This window comes from Ceratosolen solmsi, unplaced genomic scaffold (genome assembly GCF_000503995.2).
Source record: "Ceratosolen solmsi marchali unplaced genomic scaffold, CerSol_1.0 scaffold27, whole genome shotgun sequence".
Lineage (NCBI taxonomy): Eukaryota > Metazoa > Arthropoda > Insecta > Hymenoptera > Agaonidae > Ceratosolen > Ceratosolen solmsi.
The window spans coordinates 1,439,703-1,463,834 of NW_011948426.1; the positions used below are offsets into that span (position 1 = coordinate 1,439,703).

Sequence of the window (24,132 nt, forward strand, 5' to 3'; positions counted from 1 at the left end):
AGCCGGGACACTCTCGACCCTAACCCCCGAGGCTCCCTTATCCATTATGCTGGCGCATGCGAGCCGCAATCTGCGGTCCGTAACCTGCGCTCCGACCATTAGTAGCGAGTGCGGAGTTCGGGGCCTTTACTTCCCCTGGCGCTTTATCGACGTTGCTCCTGCCAGGACTCGGTGACTCCCCGACCGAGGGCTAAGGGTGCTGCTACGAAGCCGGCGACTCGGGGCCTCGTTACGGCTGAGAGCGCATCCGACGCTTTATACGACACACGGACTTTGAGAGGGCTAATGCATAGGTAAAGAGGGATGACGCCCTTTCTAGGCGCATCTGATTATTATGAGATTAATCGCGAGTATGGAGCGACTCGACTGCAAATACAAAAGCAAAGTCGAGAACTTGTGCGCGACCGTAGTGACGGGACAATAATGCGCTCTTCCTACGGGGACATACACAAGCCCCGAGGATGTCGAAAGCAGTATGCACGTACATGTGCATGCGTGTGTGAAGTTTATAATCGCGCGCGTACACGTGCATACAGTATACGCACGCATACACTATACTTATATACACTATACGTACACAAACTACACGCACATACACCTACGCCCTTATATATATATATATATATATATATATATATATATATATATATATATATATTTATTTATCTATTTGGGAAAATTGAGAATAATATATAAAATAAAATATGAATTGATAAAATATATTAATATTATGCATACATGTATGTATGTATGTATGTATGTATGTAATAAATGTGACTTTTTATATATATATAGATATACGTATATATGCGTATATATACGCATACGTGTATATGTGCATATATACATACACGTATATGTATTGATCAATTATATTTATGAATACTTTAATGAAAGAATCGCCGTAAAATATGACTACGTGCCAGGCCGACTTAAAGCTGGATTTTGCCGCCATACAAAGCAAAAATGATTTGACATGCGCAAACGAGGCGCCGCTTAAAGCCTCGCCACAGTGTCCAACCCAACCGTTGCGCACAAATCAACTTAATTTGACGTTCGCCGACCTCAACTACCGTGTTCGCAATGGATTCTTTTCTAAAGGTGCGTTGTTACAATACTTTGAAAACTCTTAACCTTTAATAATTAGATGTTAAAAGCTTTTTTAAACAATCCGTACTCGTCTCAAGTCATTTTCGTGAGAAATGTTGAAGCCAAGGATCGTCTCTTACCACATTATCCTTACATCCAAGTACAAGTAATCATCTCCACAATACTCGATATTAAGTATTATCATCTATCACTATTATCATTGCATCATGGTCATTTAAAAATTTGTTCGAGCCTTTCTTAATATGCTAGTATTTTAAAATGATAATTCTGCTAATATTGTTTATAAACATATAAAATTCAGTAATGGATGGTCACTTTGGAGCGAAATTCAAATAATTATTAACGAAAGCTGATCGATTAAATAATACAGACTGTTTAGATTAAGTATATTTAAGTTAGATTATTTTATTCGCAGAGAATAATTAATAATTGGCCGTATATAGGTTTAGAAAAGATTGGTTTCCTCTTTTTTTTTCATTTTTTTTTCCTTAATGATTTATTAAATATATGATTATGAGATATAAATACAATGCGCTTATACAAGATATAAATAATGAGATTAATTTTTATATTAGTGTTATCTCTTCACTTGTCAAAATAATCTGCAAAAGCAGCATACATTTTTTTTGTTTTTGTTTTAAGTAAGGACATGAACTTTTCACATATTCTGAAAATAATATGCCATATTGCAATGACCATTATACTATATTAAATAAAGAAAAATATTTAAGAAAGATTAAACAAAACTTGCTACTAAGTACATAGAAATAGTCCTGCATGGATGGAAGAGGATTTTTATGCAGTTGGTATGAAATTTTATGGTATGAATATTAAACGCTAACATGTTTTTATATATACATATATATTACTTTTATATGTATTTCTTCTATATGTGACTATATATTACTTGGAAGAAAATAGTGATTTACAACAATTTTTTATAATCAATTATTTTAAGCGCTAATAAAATTATTGAACGTTGTATATTTCATTTATTGAAGTAAGACAGTTGATTATAATAGAAATTATAATTGATGCAAATTCGCGAATACATTGACAAAAATAGAGTAAATTGGTTAATCGGTGTAACTGAAATCAATGGAGTTTGTTTAATCTTAAAGGCAATCTTATCAGAATTAATGAGCATTGAATTTCACTCTACTATTATACGAATTTAATAGGATTTCCCGCTAATATAAAATAATTAACAGCACCCTACCAGGATTTTGTGCATAATATGAAAATTAATTAATAAGCGATTAATTGTTTACTATCGGGCCACCTTTGCTTCTCTCATTATTTGCCCGTTTTCGTGGTACTATTTTTACCGGTTTACGTGGTAAATAATTACAATTTAATCGATAGTTTAAAGAATCTTTCCGATAAATTGAAAAAATGTCACATTACTTTCGATCTAATATTTTATAAAATCATTCATTTATTCGTCATTTATAGAATACCAATCGAATGAAATCTAAAAACTCTCGCATAATTTAATCGATAAGATGGGGCGAAAAACTATCTCCTACATGCGAATATTTGTTTTTTTTTTTGTTTTTTTTTTTGTTTTTTTTTTTGTTTTTTTTTAAAGAAAAAAGTATAAATAAAAAAGGAAAAGAGGACATTATACATTATATAATAAGTAAAATATAGAATATAGATATAAATAAAATTAAATGCTCATTTACAAAAACATTAGCATAGTATTTGATCTTTGAGATATATTAGTAACGGAAATCGAAATTAACCTTGAACAACAAAATCCTGCACATTGATAACGAAAACTTTAATAATCTAATAGTAATGTACATTTTTTTTTTTAATACAGCTGACGTATTAGGCAAATTATTCCTTATCGCGTTCCGATTCTTGTCTCGGGAATAAGATCCGATTAAATAATAAAATTCCATTTAAAGTGCACACATCGCAAAACGCGGAGATTCGACTAAAATGAAAAAAAAAAAAAAAAAAAAAAATGCAGCAAGATGATTTATCGAGCATAGCGTCTTCAAAGGCCAATATCTTGTTGTTTGGGGTATCCGCAACGATATCTTCCTCTCAGCAACTTTACGCGTTCATCGGGCCTTTCTTCCGAAATAGCTCGGCGATTACGCGGCGTCCCGACCTTCTTTACACACAGGCATCGGTTAACGCCTGACAATTTCATGGTACCGGCGCTACCGGTGCACCTACCGCTTCCGGGCATTTCCACCTTTCGTGATCACTTGGAGGACTGTGCAACTCCAGCACTTCTCCCCCCTACGCCTGGTGCACGTCAAATTGCCGTTCGTTGGGTCCGATAACTCGAGCCGAGAGAAGAACCGTTGCTCGCGCGGCATCTTCCCTTCCATCGTGGGCATGTGCAATTTTGTCTGGTGACGCCCGTACCGACGACATTGTCACTGTGACATTAATTCTTAGAGGCTCCGTAAAGCATTAAACGGCTCCTCCGAGCTCCTTAGCTCGGCTCCGTTTATTTCGCTCCGTTTCCGATCATCGTTATGGCCGTTTGTTTGTTCAATTGGTTCAAGCGGCGCCGAGCAAATTAAGGAAAAAGCTCGGGGCTCCTTCACGGACCATTCGCTTTACTCTCATTCGCTTAAAAACATTTGCCGCGAATTCCAAGGGGTCCATTACCCTTTGGATAACCGAACGCCAACGTTCGGTACGCAAAACTTTCTTGATTTTGGCTTTATGTCTTTTGCTTTTTACCTTTCGCTTTTTCAGCACACTTTCATCCAACGCCTCAAAGTCCTTTCAATCTCCGAATTATTCTCGCCTTATTTCGCTACATCTTTCCCGCCGAATTTATCGAATTTCAGGAATTTTCATTTCAATAACCTTAGGTCCCTGCATCTCTGTCATTATCTTAATTTTTATTAAAATTTCCTCTACAAGTTCAATTAGAAATTGTATCTATGAGAGAATGTCCAATAGTATTCTAATAGGTGCAAAAGAAAGATGGCTTCAACTTATAATTACATTATTTGAGACTTTGAGAATATTCTGTCATTTATTGCGTTTATCAGCGTATTTTTAGCCTACAATGATAATTATATATGTAACTAAATGTATCGTTTTATTTTATTTTACTTTACATTAGTTATTTAATGCTTTTTGAGAATATTCAAGGATCATGAATACCGTAGTACAAAGTGTATAATAAAGATGTGGAAAGAATGTTGATTAAATGATAGGATGTAAAAGCATCTACTGTAGCTGAATATTTTTCCAATACAATTCAACTGTTAAAAAACCTTTCGTAAATCGTATGTGGCAATTCGATTTTGTAAATATAAGATCTTAAATCGACGAATCGCGGATATTATTTAAATGCTTGGATAATCAATTGGATATTATATTGAAAGGTTGAGTAATGAAAATGCGACGAGCCAATGTGACATTCTAAACATTTCAAAATAATTTGACAAAAATATATATATATATATATATATATATATATAAACGCAATAGATAACACATTCTTTCATTTATAATCGATTATAGGATTGGTTAAGCTAATTATATCAGTATCATAAATTTTATCATAAATAAAACGCTCACTTATGTACATCTGATAAATAGCAATTAAAATAATATAATAAATTGAATAGAAGCTCGAAAATATCGTATATAAATAGTGGAGTAGTGACGACAACTGCTGTTTTACATTTTCATTATATCGCATTCAATGGCTAATTGAATAAAATAAAATTTATTGGAACAAAGTATCGAGGCTGAATATATAATTATTCCATGAAAAAGTCATTATCAATCGGGAGAATACATGGACACTAACTTTATCATTTCAATTAGAAAATTACAATTATAACGTCGTCGCTTCAAAAGCAATTTCTAATTCTTGAGAGATAGGCCATATTTTGTGGCGCGATGGACTTTATTCATCCCTCGGATAATTGATCGACCGTAAAGGAACATTATCTCTAATACTTCATACGTAGCGAATAAATTATAAACAATTACATTTGTCGTAAAATTGTTGCCCAGGGACAGTATAAAATTGTTATTATTATATCGTTTGGTTAAGCACATCGAGCTAAGATTGAATTATCTTCTTAAAATGACAAGTGATACGTTTCAGATAATTCATTATAAACATTTCGTTTCATTGTAAATTATAACGAAAAGGAAAAATTGTCTAACCGAAAAACGTACAATCGCTTATATAAGTTGACTCATTCATTAGCAAATTAATAAACTTACGCACGCACTTACATACATTCGTTTGATCTTATCTAGGAAAACATTTATCTATTATTATAAACTTTTCCTTTATCAGAGAAAAATGGGCATTCTTATGTGAAAATATGCAAGAATTGCAAAATTGGTTGTGATGACAGTTAAAGGTCGCGAAGAAACGTATCTGTGTAGGTTAATATTATTTTCGAATGCACACTTTAAGTGACTAAAGAGGATAAGTTGGTATTATACTTCGACGCCAACAAATATTTTAAATTATACATTTAAGTGCGTTAGCACTCATAATATCAAGTTAATACTCATATTTATTATCTACTGTATTTTATTACTATTTATTTTGAATTTGTTGAACTGTTTAAAATGCGATATATTACATTATTTTCAGTCCCCTATCTACTTACTTACGAAAAATGACACATTATCATTAGAATATTTGTTTATTTGAAAGAAGAAGAAGAATTTTTATTATAATTGTTATTTTTTTTTTCTCTCTTCTTTTTTTTTTTTTTTTTTTTTTTTTTTGAATTTCATAAAGCTTAAGCTAATAATGGCAGAAGTTTTTGACAATAGATTTCTTGCAATTAAAATTATAATTCTTCTTTCTCATAAGCAAATTATTATAAATAATGGAATAATTTTTAGTATTCTATATTGTATGTTGCTTTGTAATAATCAATGTAAAACGAAAATATTTCAAGAGAAGATTTTTTGAAGCAATTAAGACAAATTTCCATACTGTTTTAATCCAAGATTATAAGAAATTCATGAATTGTATATTCACAAGAGTCACAGTTATACAATAAAATTGTCAATAAAATTGTCAATAAATCCTTGTAAGCGAGTAAAGTTTAGATGTTTCTTATGAGATATAATACATGTATTACGATCGATTCAATATCAAATTTGTTTACAGAAAAGAAAAATGTATTGTCGAATGTTAGCGGCGATTTTCGACCTGGTGAACTCACTGCAATTATGGGCCCATCCGGAGCCGGGAAATCTACGTTAATGGATATTTTGGCTGGTTTCACGTAAGTTATTGGAATAATGACAAAGTCGTGGCAAATTTCATGCAAATTTAATCTTTTAAGTGCTCGGTATATTTTATAAATATTTTCAACCTGGAATTAATTTATTTAGTATAATAATATGAATAATAGATTAGTTTAATAATCTATAATTATCATTTAACTCTAGGGCATTGAATTAATTATGTAAAAGCAAAAGTAAACTGAGATAAAATTGACCGTATTGAATTACCAATACTTTTTAACGAATATCAATTCACACGGATAATACTTTATCTATCTGATCTTGTCAATAAGATCGTAGCGTTGAAAGAAAAAGTTATGTATATCGCAATTTCTCGATAATTCACTATTAAACTTGAAAAACTTTTTTACTCGTTGTTCGCGACTTTCACACCTCCTATTTACATCAACACAGGCCAATAAAGTTACTGTAGCCAATAGATTAGCGTAAGAAATTTATCAATGCTTTAATAGGTTGAATTTTACGTGTTTAGTGTATGGCATATAAGCTTTATAAATGAAATTTCGTAATGGTATGAGTATTGAGCGATGATAAAGCAAATTATGATAATAAACGCTCGTTTATTTGTAATATAAACAATAAGTAAGGTGTTTATGAATTGATATTTTATTATTTGTACTCAATTTTTTTTTTTACGTCCAAATCAATTTTATAGTTTTGCCGAGCATCATAGTTGCACGATCATTTATATTGTTTTATTATTCAATATTAATTATTATTAAAGTGGCAGCTCCAATAAGCTAATAAGCGCAAGTTTGGCTATTTAGTGAAACGATTTGTACTATTTATTGGAAAGTATTACTCCGATAGTATTTATATATACGTCCTTAATTATAATTCATACATATATATAAATAGAATCATATATACAATTGTAAGTTGTGTATTTAAAATTAACAATATGCGTAACAATTCGTTTAAAAATAAACGATGAACTAGAATTTTGCCTTACAAGCAGTTGGTAAATTTGGTTTGTCAGGATCGTATAAAATATAGTTTTTAATGATTAATATTATCATTCCTCGTATTATTTCGCTTTGTTATAATTTAAATTTATTATAAATTAATGAGAAAATAGTTGAGAATATAATTTAGTTTTAAAAATAAGTTGAGCGATGTCATTTAAAAAGTTGTAATTTTAAATTCGATATCAGAAAACTACGTGATATTACCATTGAATAATACGGTACGATGTTTGATATTTACAAACATTTAGGTTAATTAATTTATATATCGACAGTTTAATATAAGTAGATAGATTATACGTAACTCAAAGTCTCATGGATAGTTGGTTAAATAATAATTTTAATGTAATTTGCACCATTTTGGCTTACAATTATAAACAATTATGAAAAACTATTATAAATCTATGATGTATACATTTTTAATAAGGATTAGAAATTGAAGACTAGTACTTTCACATCTCTCGTGCCTTTTCTGGCAGACACATTTGCGCGCGCGCGCGCACGAACTCACGCACACGTACAAACACATTTTCAGTTACTATTACGTTATTATTAAAGCTATTATGAAAGCTCTAAGCTTCTGCGCTCTTTCAACTCAAAAGATCTGACAATTCAACTAATATTTTGGTACTATTGAAACGTATTTTTATTCTTATTATTGTTTGCAATTTATAATTATTAAAGAAAAAAGTAAAAATCAGTTATTAATTAAGCATAGCATAATTAAAATATTTTTTAATGATAAAGTCATTTAGTTGGATATGTAGTGATTTTCGCCTACTCCACTATAAAACTCTTTAATAATTTATAATAATTTATTCGTTACGTCACAATTTTTGAAGGAGTTATATATACGTTGCAGACATATATCTAGTATATGTATATTTGTATTTTGAAAATTTGATTGTAAAATGTCGTTTCTTTGAGTTTACATGAGTAAAATAAGCAACCAAATGTATAAAATTACAATGACTTGCATAATTTATTACAGTTTATGTATCAGTTTATGTAATGAAGAACTTTTTAATGTTTTTTGTTTTTATTATACTTAATTACTAGCAACTATCATTTATTGTAGAAACAAAGACCAAAAAAAAAAAAAAAAAAAAAAAAAAAAAAAAAAAAAAAATTTTAAAAAAAAAAAAAAAAATAAAAAAAAAAACTAAATCAATTTGAATCAAAGAATCAAAATTGAAAAAAAAATCGTAAAAATAATTTGGAAATATTTTTACCATTTGCAGAGAATATAATATGTACGAAAATCTAATTTAAATATAATTTTATGTTTTTTTTTTTTTTTTTTTTTGTAGGTAAACAAATACACTTCCACTTACAAATACATTTGTTTGATTCTGTTTCATAATTTTTATAAATTTCTCTATATCATGCTTGGGATTCCTTATCGGAAATAATAATTTTTCACATTGCATTACCGCTGCATTCAATTTGATATTAAAGAAATATATTGAATAATTTTAGTTTTTATTTTTTCCCTTTTTCAATAATTCACCGTTCATTGTTACAAGTTGAAGAATTTCATTAAATTTCATACGAGTTTCTAAATATGGAAGATAATGAAAAATAAATTGTCCTCTTTTTATCATTCGTGCAATACTTGTTTTTTTGTGTTACCAAAAATTCTCCAATATCACAATCAAGGTAATAATCATTATATAAATCGGTTAATATTATAAAATTATCACTGTCCAATCGTAAGTCTATTAATCTTTCCTAATCGTACACGTATCAAATTGTATAAATGCTGCATGAACATTCGTTAAAGGTGACGAATTACGATAACAAAATAAGTTATTTATTCGTTTTCTTCTATGATAGTCTAGAATTTAATAATTGAATTAATTCCTTTGTTCTCCATTAATGTCCATTAACGGTTTAATTATCATGTAATTTGTAATACGTGATTAAATAATAAGGTCTAGTGTTGAGAGCAAATCATTTTACGTCATCGTCATTCACAGCCGAGTAGAATTATTTATGATTTTAAGGATGGAGCAACAACGTCTTTATTTATAATTAATTTAATTGAATGAAAAAAAGAAAAGAAAAATACGATAATAAATAAGAATTTATATTAATGTGTTCAGATTTCACTTTTACTTCATATTTTATTAAGAATCTCGTTAGTCGGCACCCAACATTATTATTGACGAATGGACGACATTTTTGACGCGACAACGACACTGCAAGAAATTCCCCTAACACTCAAATATTCTTGATTATTGATTCAATCAAATAATTTCAAATTTCTCGATTCTTTAATGATCGATCGAAGGTTGAAAATCTTTGAACCAACCCCGTTTCACTTATTCTTTCTATCTAAGCGCATTACACCTTACATACAATTCTTAAATTTGCCATTACGAACAACGACAGATATACAATTGGCATTTTGAAATTTTATCGTTTTCCATGAAACGTTTTCGTGAAATGAAAAAGTAAGCTAAACATAATAACTATTATCAAATTTTATATTAGTTCGATCTCTTTACCTGCTCAAGCGATAAACTCAAGTATTCTCGACTAGAAATTTGATATAAATGCTTGGTGAGCATGCAAAGGTATTGGCGAGATTTTAGTCTGGATAATTGGATAATACCTTGATAAATCCACGCCCAATATCCATCTCGAGTCACGGCGATACCGTATCTTATGAAAATTATTCATATTGTAGCTCGCTATGTTGCATCGCAGCGTTTGTCCTCGCGAAAGTCGAAATAAATAATGTCTCTACCGTTATAAACTCAGAATGCCACGATTGCTTGCGCTGAGCTCTAAGAAAGGATGAAGAGAAAAACAAAATTAAACATGTTGTAAATACGTAAATGCTCATTAAACATCGATGCAAGCGTCAAAGTAAATTGATGGCGCACTTAAAAAAAAAATAATAAATAAATAAATAAAGCCAATGCGCCTCTCAACATCCATGTCAGTCACTTCGCGTTATTGCCCATTAAAATTTCTTCAGTATAGCCGAGGAATATATCTTCTCCATTAAAATGTCTCTGTATATCTCGACAATTCGGAGCTACGAACTCGTTAAATCGAGCATCAAACAATTTACCAAGAAATTCACATTTTATCGCGTACAAACGCATAAATTAATAGTTATTGAACTTTGTTGCCAAATTTGCTGCCAAACATGCGAATGAGAAAAGGCCTCTTCAACTCGTACAAAATAACAATATGAATTTTAGCGCTTAAGCCGGCCTCTTCGTCCAACTAACTTAGCAACTGTAATGATGCACGGCAACGTCATCCCTCATCTCCCCTCCCCCCTCCTTCCCACCTAAAAATCAATTGCAATAATGCCATAATGCATTAACTTTAGCACTTCCAACGTCACGGGCAGTATCCTAGTCAATGGCCAAACGCGAGATCTTACGGCGTTTCGTCGCACATCAGCCTATATCATGCAGGACGACAATTTGCAATCGCTCCTCACTGTCCAGGAGATCATGAGCGTAGCTGCCAACCTTAAGCTCGACACATCGCACAGCGCTAAACAAGAAGGCGTAAGAATTCATTTCATTCTTGATGAAACGCGATTGTAATTTGGAGTGCGAGCGATTAAAAATTTACCAGCTGCCGGTAATTTGCCTTCTAACGACACGTTTATGCTCTCGTCAAATACGAAGCACTCAACTTGCTTGGATATTTGGAACGCACACTGTGCCGTTGATTTTTCCGCTGCTTATCCTAATTACACTAATATGATCGTTAATACATACACGCACACACGCACACACGCACACACGATCTTGTAGACAATTTTTTTTCTCTTTCTTTTTTTTTTCTTTAATTTCTTCTTATACCTTACAACGTCATTTCTTTCATAATGCCGGCGCGACAATATAATCAAAATAATTTCAAGCTTTATACGAATATGTCACTTTTATGCCGATCGAATGAACTTACTTGACGCTCAAGCATCCAATACCGTTCCAATCATCCTCGGCGACTCTTCATTTAATTTCTTAGCTTTTAAAAGTTAAAAGTTTTGTACGCGTTCGATTCACGTTAAATTATCATTTTTGCTTTTGGCTATTTGACGGAAAAGGGGCAAAGAGTCTTAACTTTGCCACCCCACCCCCACTCAATACTCGAGCCTATAAAAATCTACTCGTTCGAAAATTTCAACATTAATATATTTTACAGATTCGGGTCGAACCATTATTAATAATTAAACTATCTCCTCAAATTCTCTATCCAAAGGAATTCCAATGGTCTGACGCGAAAGCCCCTCCAAGCAGACTCGAACCCTTTTTCCCAAACGCTCTATAAGTCATCCTATAATAAGATTACACTCGGATGATTAATGCAATACAATTGCCAATTGCGAATGTTTCAGGTAGATGTGATTTTAAGAGAGATGGGCCTGGACGCCTCCCGGAAGACGCGAACTGGAAATTTGAGCGGTGGTCAAAAGAAGCGGCTGGCCATAGCTTTAGAATTGATTAGCAATCCTCCAATTATGTTCTTCGACGAGCCGACGAGGTAGTTTATATTATTAATTTTTTTTTTTTTTTTTTGTCCCCTTCAAAGCTTAGACATTTCCCGCCATAATGCAAATAATAACGTGCATACGAGGGGAGCAAACGTCAGGTAGACGATCGCAACTCCACCAATTGAGCCTCCAGCCAATTAATATTTCTTCAAGTTATCGTTAGAATAGCCACGACCATTTCAATACTCTTATAATTGCAATAAAAAAAAATTCCAGTGGCTTGGACAGCGTGACCTCGAGGCAGTGCGTCGGGCTGCTAAAGTCGCTGGCCCGCGAAGGTCGAACGGTAGTGTGCACGATCCACCAGCCGAGTGCCATCCTCTTCGACATGATCGATCATCTGTATGTGGTAGCTGAGGGCCAGTGCGCGTACGCAGGCGGAGCCCAAAACCTGCTCGGCTTCCTCCAGAAACTCGACCTTCACTGTCCAACCTACCACAACCCGGCCGACTTTCGTGAGCCATTGATTCCCGTAATTCCCGAGGCTTGGCGGGCTTTGCCTAATCGTTCATCGACCCTTTTCAGTGCTGGAGATTATAAACGGCGACTACGGGGATCACCTACCGAGGCTCATCGCCTCATCGGGCAATGGTTGCAGCCAGCTGTGGCGGGGCCACGGCGGCTCCCACGATCGCAGAGCCAAGCTTCCGCGAATGGCCTCCTCGGCCCCCGAGCTCGCGCCCAAGATCCCACTCCCGACGACGCCCGTCTTTTACGAGAGCCAGGCCAAGGGCTCGGCCTATTATGCCACCAACTCCTGGAGCCAGCTGCGCATTCTCCTTTGGCGTAACGCTCTCAGGCTCTCCAGGGACAGGGTACGAACCTGGGTCTTTGCAATCCCGTCTCCCTCTAGGCGAACGATAATAATAATAATAATAATAATCACGATGATGATGATTGTGGTGATGATGATGACGACGACGACGACGACGACGACGACGACGACGACGACGACGACGATGATAGCAGACGATGATAGCAAGAGCGGAAAATATACAAAGATAAATAAACGATAAGAATTCGCGTCGTGCCAATGTCGTTAGTCTTGATATTGTTCAAATTGCGAAAGAGTAAATAATAAATTTCTGGAAATTGCACGAGATATAATGTCAATATAAACTCTGCTCCTGACGCAAAATTATTTGCATCGATAATGCACATGATTGTGAGCGTTTTAAACAATTATCCAAGATTAATCAATATGATTGGCGTTTCTTTAATACACTCGATGCTTCTTACACTTAGATTATGTTTATTTATGTATTTTGATTTTTGTTTTTGTTTTTACTCTTTTTTTTTTTTTTTTTTTTTTTTTTTTTTTTTTTGTCTTACCTATTGGCCGGTTTAACTACAATTGAGACTCTTTCCTGCACTTAATAAACGAATACTAATATTTTCGTGATTTTTACGAGTCCCCGCGGTACCATAATAAAATTATAACGAACATTGGATTTCCTTTTTAGGTGCTGACTTTTACACGTTTGACGATGCACTTTATCATTGCACTTCTCGTTGGCACCATATTTTATAAAATTGGACAAGACGCGGCCTACGCCATAGACAACTTCAATCTACTCTTTTTCAGTATGATGTTTCTTATGTTTAGTGTTTTCAACGCCACGCTCATTACAAGTAAGTATCTCGACATTGAACGCACAAGCATTCCGATCTCGATCCTCCTCCATGCGCGCTATTCGCCTCAGACGTAATATACTTTCAACGATCGTATCAGTCGCTATTTAAGAATAAAATTTAATGTCATTAATGGTCGATCGAGCGACGCTTTTATCGTAAAATTTATATTTGCACAATGAGCAGTCTTGCGAGCTTGCGGATTATGCTTTAAAATATATTTTTACCTTACCGCGCTACATTTGCCCCCGTAAATCTATCGAGACAGAGAGAGAGAGAGAGAGAGAGAGAGAGAGAGAGAGAGAGAGAGAGATACTCCAACCTTGATAATGACAATTTCGTGTTCCAGTTCCAGCCGAGCTGCCGATTCTCATCCGCGAGCACTTCAATCGCTGGTACAAGCTGCGCTCGTTCTACATGGCGAACAAACTCGCTGATCTGCCGGTGCAGGTGGCCGCGACCTCGACCTACGCCCTCGTCGTCTACCAGATGAGCGGACAGATCCCGGAGTTGAACAGGCTCGGGCTGTTCGTGATGATGTGCGTCCTCGTGAGTCTCGTCGCTCAGACAATCGGCATGATACTCGGCACCAGTCTCAACGTGCAGGTAAATCGGCGGCAACGACGACGACGACGACGACGACGACGACGACGACGACAATTACGACTCCTCTTCCTCGTGACCACCCGCCCCGATTACTTGACAACTCAATGCTACTGATAATAATACTCTCCTCTACATCTTCGACATTTTACAGAACGGCGTTATTTTTGGACCATTTGCCATTTTACCGTTCATGATGTTCAGCGGATTCTTTGTGCATCTCAATGACGCCCATCCCTACTTGCAATGGCTCTTTCACATGTCTTTCCTCAAGTATGGATTCGAAGGCGTTATGGTGGCCATTTATGGGTAAGCGGCAACGTTCGCCGTTCGCACCATCGGCATTAAGCGAATAAATTAATGTGCATTCCACTCGCGATAATAAGCATATAAATACTCGGCGATACGCTTCGTTTTATTTAATGCAACCTGGCATTTATCCACACATCGCAAGCTAATAATATCCTGCGAGTGAATTAACGAGCCGACGACTAGACTCTCCTTTATCAACGAGAGCGTCGCTTCTCTCTTAACAAAATTTAATAAGACTACGCCCGTTAAGCATAACCGACCTTTAACATAAAGTAAACGTTATGTTAACATTTTGGTAATTAGTTTGTGCGCTTTTTAGGTACGACAGACCAAACATGAAATGCTCCAAAGATTACTGCCACTACATCTCGCCAAAGAAGCTCTTAAAGACAGTTGACATGAAAAACTCGGAATACTGGTTTTCAACGCTCGTCTTACTAGGACTTTACATTGCATTGGATTTGACGGCATATTTTTTATTGCGTTTGAAATTGAAGCAACGACTTTACCGATAACACTAAAAATATCTGTATGACGTTTAAGTTCTTATAAAATGTCTTTTATATTTAATAAAATTTTCATAATAATGAAATGTTCACGTTTTTATCAACTCGTCTTGATTTATGTTACGAAACAATAGAAATAGAAAAATGGAGAGAAAAAGAAGAAGAAGAAGAAGAAGAAGAAGAAGAAGAAGAAGATGTAAAAAACACAATTTATCAATGGTATGACGCTCTTTCTTTAATATTACACCGGCATTATTACCTCAAGGTTATAACAGACTAAAGTCTCTTAATCTTAAAGTATTCCCTTTCAAATAAGATAACGCGCATTGATGATAAGTAGGCGTGCGATGTTTAATAACAAAAAATTATGTCTTTTGTAGAAAACTTAACGTCACTCTTAATGAACTCGGCTTTATGCTTTATTTAAACAACGACTCTTCTTTCCACGGACTTGCCCCACTCTGGGCGATGTTACGTTACATTTAGCGATGCAATTGTAAATGCAAAATATTCGATTGACGTGACACGTAATATTCGCTGCTTGACCGATTAAAGGACAATTAAATAGACAATTAAACGTAAACGATTACATTAATAATAATGTTTATTTAAAGCTTGATAGATGGACAGCAAACAAAAACAATAACATATAATAATAGGATTAGAAATTGATTGGCGGAGTGCATTGTTATAATAATCGAGAATATACACATACGTTACAATTTCTTCTGCTTGACTGCTTCAACATTTAATGTCAAGTAAAGTCAACACTTTCCATCAATGCCATTAAATTTATAAATCGTTATTATGTTTCGAATGCTTTTAAACGTCATTAATGTGAATTCATAACTCGTACTTTATTACGTACGTATGCAATATGTATGTTAAATTTGAAACTTTTTATGTACAATTGAGTGATAATTACAATCCTAGTGATAAAAATAACAAAAAAAAAAAAGAAAAAAAAAAATAATAAACTAATTCGAACTAAATTTTTATCAAACAAAATAATTTATCATTATTTTAATGCCGACGAATAGATTTGAATTTAATTTAATAATAACTCGTATTTTAGCGCCTTAGGATAGCCATTGGAAGATTCGCCATATTATCTATCGACTAAAGACTAAAGTTTACATTCTAAGTGATAAATAAAATTTTAGGCGCTAAATATTCATTAAATATTCATTAAATTACAAATCGCTTGGTCTTTAATGTCAGATTTACTCCAACTAAATTAAACAAGGAACATTTCATATAAATTTTCTATTGCCATTGAATTTGAATTATTAATTTGAAATAAAGTTATTATACGTCCATCCGCTAAATCGTACTTAATTTTTTTTTTTTTTACTTATTTTGCAATGTGAGAATGGCGTACGCGCAGAAAAAATAAACTATGATGTAAAAATAACATCTCGGTCAAGCATTGACGGACGCACCATCGTGAGAGTATAATGTTAATTAGCAGTAGAATAAATATTTACTACGACGAACAACGACTGGGATATCGGATCATATCTATCATTTTATAGTTTAAAAAATTATAATAATATACTGTACATCAAAAATTTATACTAATTAAATTATAAAACTACCATTATATTAGTTTTCAATAATTCACTGGCTTATTGTTTTCTTATTCTACGTTACCGTACGATAAAAAAGAATAAATAATTAAATAAGGTAAAATGCATCACAATAATTTCATCACAAATTTTATGAGATTTTTATTTTGATAGTCAATTGTTTTTGATAGTCAAAACGGTTTACTTTAATAATTATCTGAAAGTACGTTATTATTTCTCAATGTGATAAGCCAGTATTATTATTATTATTATTATTATTATTGTTGCTGTTGTTGTTGTTGTTGTTGTTGTTATTATTATTATTATTATTATTGTGCATTTGTCTATTTGCATAAATTAAGCTAATATTGCTTAATTAATCACTTAAAATTGCTTAATCTAATTTATGCCCAGTAAGGGAATCCCACTCGAGTAAATATCATTGTTTCATTAAGTTTATTAATAAGTAAGACATAAATGTTAAAATTTATGTAAACATAATATTTTACTTAAATTTCCAATTATTCGAGCATTCTGTATTATCATGATGTAAACGGCAAATCTTTACATTTCTTTAATTAAAATCGCTTATCTCATAATATTATTCCTTAAATGTACCAAAGGTGAATATTTCAAATATACCATCTACAATAATAAATATTAGCCTTCGTAATACCGTCGTTAAGCAGTGCACAATATTAATCCGATATAACAATAATAATAGAATAGGAGAAGAGCTCTGACTTTACTAAAACTGGTTGTACAAACTCTAAATCAGGCTAATACTTGCATTATGTAGTTTATTAAGAATTAACGGGTTAAAATGTAATTATTAGATGTACCATTTGAGCTGAAGTTATTGAGTGGAGAACCGCTAGGTGGCCGTTACTTTACCAATTATTTCCTCTCATCAATGTGCGTAAGCATCGTCATCTACGCGGCAATATATCTTTTCAAATTATATCTTCAATTTCACTTTATTTTATTTATTTATTTATTTATTTATTTATTTATTTATTTTTTTTTTTTTTTTTTTTTTTTTTTTTTTTTTTTTTTTTTGAAAGATATAGGCCTAGAGAGAGAGGGCAGAGAGGGCAGAGAGAAAGAGTGGAAGGAAGAGCTCATTTTAAACACCAATTAATAAAGTTGTTTAAATTATTAAATTATGTTTTTTGTACGTCTTTGCTAAGGAACGTAGTTTGTTACCGCGAAACCTGCATCGACACATCCGTATAATATTATACTTCACGTAATCTCCATTAGACGACAGCGATAACGCGAACTCTCGTAGTACCAAAGTAGGCGGGCATTTCGAAAGCCTAGAAATAGCTTAAGGAAGAAAGACGTTAGGTAGTGCCTGGGTGCGTGCAATCTCGGCTTAAGACATTGACCCTGAAATTTTAATCGAAAGATTTTTTTTTAGATCATAGCTGTACGTACGAAAATTTACATGTTGGCCGTTTCGGGTTCCTTCATGTTTCGCCACGTGACATTGGAGAGGTAGAGAGGAACAACATTGTCGCATCGCCCGATAATTTCCCAAGTCGACGATCATATAGTATACGATAATACTATAGGAGACGACACTTGTCGACATCATCATCCCGGCCTACCGACTTCATTACGACCGATTTCATATGCTGCAATTGTGCAATATCGTGGTTCATCGTGCACTTTATATTTGTAGTTTATATGTAATAATGTGAATATATTCATTTATGGCGATAGAAGGGCTAAGGAAGGATGATGTTGGAGTCGAGAATTCAGGAAAGAGATGAGGCACCGTGAATAGAACGAATGTTCGATAAATTTTGGAGATAATTAAGGTAAAATAATTTAAAATTCATCGCTCACTCTGCACAAAAACGAAAATGCCAAAAAATTTATATATAATTAACAAAACATCTAATAATGTTACCAAACAGTGGCATTGCTTTCGTTTATAATGACTATTTTCTATGATTTCAATAAATATCATGAAATATCAAACACAAAAAAGAGACTTTTTTCCGACTGAATACTATTATTAAAAGATGAAAGTCTGTTGTTTGTAAGCGGTAAAGTAATATTTTTGATGTTGAAATGAAACCGAGATTTGGTCGAATGTTTAATGTAGAGAAAATAGAACGATCTATCAATAACTAAAAGTCGACGATCTCTAATTGGACGAGAAAAGAAAATCTGTTGGAACAACTTCGATATTCCTAAGAGCAATAAGTTACTTTTAAATAATTATCAAAGAAATTTATGTTGTTTAAAAAAAAATTCCCGTTAACAAACGACGTATTAGAAAATATTTGAGAAATTGAGTTTTTATCTAGAACTTGACAATCTAATATATATATATATATATATTATTTTAGGATAGAATACAACACGCGAATTTCAATAATTTCGACGACATATAAATGATCCGTGATGTTTACGTATGTACATGTGCACTGGAGTGCCCGTGGATGTGGTTGTTTGACCGTGAATACGATTTGTATCGTCTTGCGTTGGTATGGTATGGTATGGTATGGTATGGTAGTGCCGACAGTAAACTTAAAATTAAAACAAACAATCTTTTCAGAAAAAGTTCAATTTGAGGTAAAATCTATCAAATTTTTATTTATTATCAAATCCATCGTACGCCTCAAGACGGTAATACTTGTATAAAAAGTCACGTTATAAAAATATAGTTTAATCGAATAATTTTACGTTGCGAAGATAAGAATTAATGATAATTTTCATTCATAATTTCCTTATTTTATAATAAATTAAATATTAAAATGCATCTTAGATTTAACGACTTATTAGTAGGAGATAAATTTAGATTATGAAAAGTATTTGAAATTAGTTTGATATATTAGCATTTTTTTTTCTCGCGGCATTTCTCTCATAAAGATAATTGAAAACATATATATATATATATATATTTTTTTTTTTTTTAAATAAATAATGGAAAAGAGTGCAACGACTAGATGAAAATAAAAATGAATGAAAAAATTAGATTAACGATAAAGTACGAGGAATATCGTATATAGTAATATTAATTAATTATTTAATAAATAATTGGGAAGAAAAGCTTATTACCATTGAATAAAATAAAATGACAAAAGTTTTATTAAAATGTCTTTTACGAAGATTAAGACGAAAAAACTTTTATAAATCTGATAAATTAAGAAGAAGAAGAAGAAGAAGAAGAAGAAGAAGAAGAAGAAGAAGAAGAAGAAGAAGAAGAAGAAGAAGAAGAAGAAGAAGAAGAAGAAGAAGAAGAAGAAGAAGAAGAAGAAGAAGAAGAAGAAGAAGAAGAAGAAGAAGAAGAAGAAGAAGAAGAAGAAGAAGAAGAAGAAGAAGAAGAAGAAGAAGAAGAAGAAGAAGAAGAAGAAGAAGAAGAAGAAGAAGAAGAAGAAGAAGAAGAAGAAGAAGAAGAAGAAGAAGAAGAAGAAGAAGAAGAAGAAGAAGAAGAAGAAGAAGAAGAAGAAGAAGAAGAAGAAGAAGAAGAAGAAGAAGAAGAAGAAGAAGAAGAAGAAGAAGAAGAAGAAGAAGAAGAAGAAGAAGAAGAAGAAGAAGAAGAAGAAGAAGAAGAAGAAGAAGAAGAAGAAGAAGAAGAAGAAGAAGAAGAAGAAGAAGAAGAAGAAGAAGAAGAAGAAGAAGAAGAAGAAGAAGAAGAAGAAGAAGAAGAAGAAGAAGAAGAAGAAGAAGAAGAAGAAGAAGAAGAAGAAGAAGAAGAAGAAGAAGAAGAAGAAGAACAAGAACAAGAAAAATAGCAGTTGGAGTGGGATGGGCGGTAGTGGTGGAGGAGAGAGAGAGAGAGAGAGAGAGAGAGAGAGAGAGCGAGTGAGAGAGTGAGGAGGGGGAGGGGAGGGTAAAAATGAAAATTAAATATATAGAATATTAGTAATGTCGTAGGTAATAGTATCAAAGTAAATTTAAACTAGCGGCAACGAAAGATACGGTTTATGATTTTTCATAATGACATACTTGGAAAAGAATTACGTTGGCTAATACATATGAAATTAAGAATCTTTTCTTATCAATGTTTTTACAGTATATAATAATACTGAAATTTTTTAAATATTCCTTGTCACAGTGTAACGAGTGTATATACGCACAATATAATTGGCGTATTGTACGCTTATAATTGGCTAAATTGAATAAATGTTGAAATAGTTAATTTGATATTCGTATTATCGTTGACGATTAATTCATTATTGTTAATAGTAAGTAAAAACTTTTGTTATTGTGATGTTAAGCAATGTTAATTGGAGCGATTCCGATAACTTATTCTAAAAAAGAATCTACAGTCAGCCACGATCCCTCGAGCAATATGACATAGCATGGGATGATTTACCAATTAAAAACTACATTATCAAGGCTGTTAGCAAGTTTATCCATAACTATGTCTTAATAATAGATAGCCATTACGAAATAATAGTTCACGAAAATACTTGTGTATTCCAAGAGAAAAATGTCACAATATACTAAGATATAATTTTATTCCATTTGCCGGTCTTCACTAATTCGTAAATAATGCATCAGATAAGTCCATATTAAGTGACAGACGTCGTTTTCTCGCGCAATCAGTATAACCTCTAACGTTGAATTTTTTTCTCTCCAGATAATAGCGGTCGAATAGACGTCTTTCCATCTTCGAGACATAGTCCGATAATAAACGCTAAACTGGAAACATCGGCTTTTCGGAGTTGCTTTTTCGCTTCGAGTACGGGCCGCCGGTATCGACGACGCTCCACGCTTTTCCACGAAAACAATGAATATTAAAGACAAAGTTGCCATTATAACCGGCGGGTGCGGCGGAATTGGTTTCGCCACTGTGCAAGTCTTATTGACTCATGGGGCCAAGGTACCTTTTTCATTCATTTCTTTCATCGATGCTCGATTTTCATCTCATTTCATTGGGAGGAGTTGAGATGGAGGTGACTGTCGATAGAGTGAGCTAGAGATATTCATAATAAGCAAAGTGCGTGAACATTTGTGATAAATTGTTGTGATTAATGTTTTTGTGTTTCTTGGGATTGCCATTTACATTGGCCGTGTGATTTATACAGAGATTCGTTAAAACTTTCGTTGGGCTTTTCCTTTTACGTTGCCCCCTGTACGCGCACGCTTCTTCGTTGCGATAATTATTAAAAACAAAAAACAAAAAAAAAAAAAAACAAAAAAACAACAACAACAACAACAACAACAACAACAAAACAAAACAAAAATAAAAATTTCCATCTTCGGTTTAGGCGATTTATATGATAATTGTTCGTTTAATTATTGCCCCAGAGCATTAAAATGAGACATTAACACTAAATATCAATATTAATACGTACTATTAAAAGGTTATGAAATAACTTTGAGTGGAATTGTTTACGCTAATCGTATATAAGCCGTAAATTTATTGTATTCAATATACTTTAACATTATAATATTAATCATGATTTTTACTCTCTCTCTCTCTCTCTCTCTCTCTCTATATATATATATATATATATATATATATATATATATATATTTTTTTTTTTTTATTTTTTTTTTGTTTTTAATGAAATTTATAATGTTCCAATTAATTAATCTTTTACGAAATTACTGGTGACTACATAAGATACTGTATACGTGTTCTGAGAGATTTGCTTTATTAAACTGCTACTGTTCACACATATACGCATGTATATATACACAAGATATTTCCGTTAATGTAGCATGTAATACGTCGTTAATTCAGACATTATTGTGTATTGAGCTTAATTTCTCTCCTTACGAGGCATACTCACTTAAAATATTGTAATCTCTTATCTCTCTGTTAAATAAATTGCTGACGAGCCGAGGCTCATAATTAAATTTACATGAAAAAGAAATATTTTCTGATACCGCTTGTGTATACACAGTGCGGTATCCCACTTTTCTTAAGGTTAGAGCCAAGCAACACTACTTCGTAATTATGTTAAATTTGAAGGCCATCATCGTCTAGTAGTAGCCGACCACTTTCATCGTTAAATTAAAATAAACCTGAATATATGCAATATTTTACAATTATCCATATATATATATATATGTATATTGTTGTTGAACATTGTAATCAGTGTTGGTCGAAAGCTTAGGCGATTGTAGAATCGATATTATTTCGATATCGTGTTCGTAATTCATAGCGCCGTCTCTTGTCCCATTGTAATGGGCAATCGTCAAAAGTAAAATTGTTTCCCTCCCATCGAATAGTTCCTCGAAGAGTTCCAAAGTTAAGGAAGCCGGGTAATAATGCGCCAGGTGCCTGACATTTCGAAATATTTATTTTAAAATTAAGGATGACAATGTCCAATATCGATTTAATGATATTCACTAACGACTTCGCGCGTCTTGCAGATTCTCATCTCCTCGATTCATTACCATAATCAACTTGCTCAATTAGTTGATAAACAATGATGGTAGTATACCTGCCTCGGTCACATCGCTGATTTCGGTGAAATATCAAGGCATCTGCGCAGTCAATAAAAATAGCGTATGCGTACGTGTCCGTGAAGTCTTCGCTATCGTTTACAAACGCATTTCCTTTTTTCTATTTTATTTAATTTTCCGTTTTGTTTGTTCGTTTGTTTGGTTGTTTATTTGGTTGTTTGTCTGCTTTGTTTTTTTATTCCACAGAAGAAAATTTCCTAGTATTTTCCCATAATCACGTGGCAAAATAGGAGACTCCCGTGCTTATTGTTCAGCTATTTTGTTGGTTGATCGAAGTCGCTGTAATTCTGAAAGCCGTAAAAATAGTTTTGTATTTTTGTTTTCTTGTCAATTGTATTTGTACCGTCTTTTTCTATTTATTTATAGTGAGCTATCTGCGGATGAGACTTTATTTATATATAATATATCGGCCTGTTAATAAAAGTACTTATTAGTCCATATTATTCATAAATATTTACTCATTACCTTCGACTTTGCCTACGACACATCACACTCATTCCAATCGAAAGCAATCGTAGCATTTTCGAATATTCAAGTGATTTTTATTGCAACAGTACGATAGCCATTTTGAGCCGTTATATCGAAATTGTATTTTCAATGATAAATTTTATCTCGTTATGCGCATTTAATCAATGAGCCCTACCAAGTTTTTACCGAATTTAGTCATTACCGAGAAATGTTCGAAATATTCGTTTCGTGTAAATATTTAAATAGCCCAACAATGCCGTTAGATGATGATGTGATCTCTCATCTACAAAATTCTTGTTAATGTCAAATTATTAATTTCATTACGTACACACTGCAAACGTATCCTGTCACACGTATCATTGTAATATACACCGGCGAGATGGTAAGATGTACTTTTTATGATATAAAGAATGATCGATTCCTTTAGCCACAAGGCACACCTCTATACACTCGTAAATTGACGTTTATCTATTGTCACCTGATATTATTAGCTTAAATGATACTTAGTTATATACTTTCAGTATGCTGCGATATTCGATCAAGATTCTATGCACACGCGCGCTGCCTTTTGCACGCAAAAAATCGAGCAACAATTTGGAAAAGGTCGAGCGGATTTTTACACGTGCGACGTAACGATACAAAGTGAATTTGCAGGTAAAATACGTTCTCTTACCACCACCACCACCACCACCACCACCACCACCGTCACCCCCCCCCCCCCCCCCCCC

At 33.1% G+C, this 24,132-nt stretch overlaps 2 protein-coding genes across 2 annotated transcripts in view; both read left to right on the top strand.

The window, feature by feature from the left end:
• Nucleotides 1-228: 228 nt before the first annotated feature.
• LOC105363098 (ATP-binding cassette sub-family G member 4) lies at nt 229-15,078 on the top strand. Its single transcript, XM_011500693.1, has 12 exons — nt 229-293; nt 898-1,101; nt 6,245-6,362; nt 10,699-10,882; nt 11,719-11,864; nt 12,091-12,329; nt 12,400-12,689; nt 13,338-13,506; nt 13,856-14,112; nt 14,264-14,418; nt 14,741-14,950; nt 15,062-15,078. The coding sequence occupies exons 2-11, from the start codon at nt 912-914 to the stop codon at nt 14,934-14,936; spliced, it is 1,944 nt and encodes a 647-aa protein (XP_011498995.1). The 5' UTR covers nt 229-293; nt 898-911; the 3' UTR covers nt 14,937-14,950; nt 15,062-15,078.
• Nucleotides 15,079-18,283: 3,205 nt separating this feature from the next.
• LOC105363099 (15-hydroxyprostaglandin dehydrogenase [NAD(+)]-like) overlaps nt 18,284-24,132 on the top strand; it is a 7,868-nt gene continuing 2,019 nt past the window's right edge. The window contains exons 1-3 of the mRNA XM_011500694.1: nt 18,284-18,321; nt 21,099-21,341; nt 23,926-24,058. Coding sequence (XP_011498996.1) covers nt 21,249-21,341; nt 23,926-24,058 — 226 coding nt within the window. The 5' untranslated portion in view covers nt 18,284-18,321; nt 21,099-21,248. The remainder of the gene's footprint in view (nt 18,322-21,098; nt 21,342-23,925; nt 24,059-24,132) is intronic.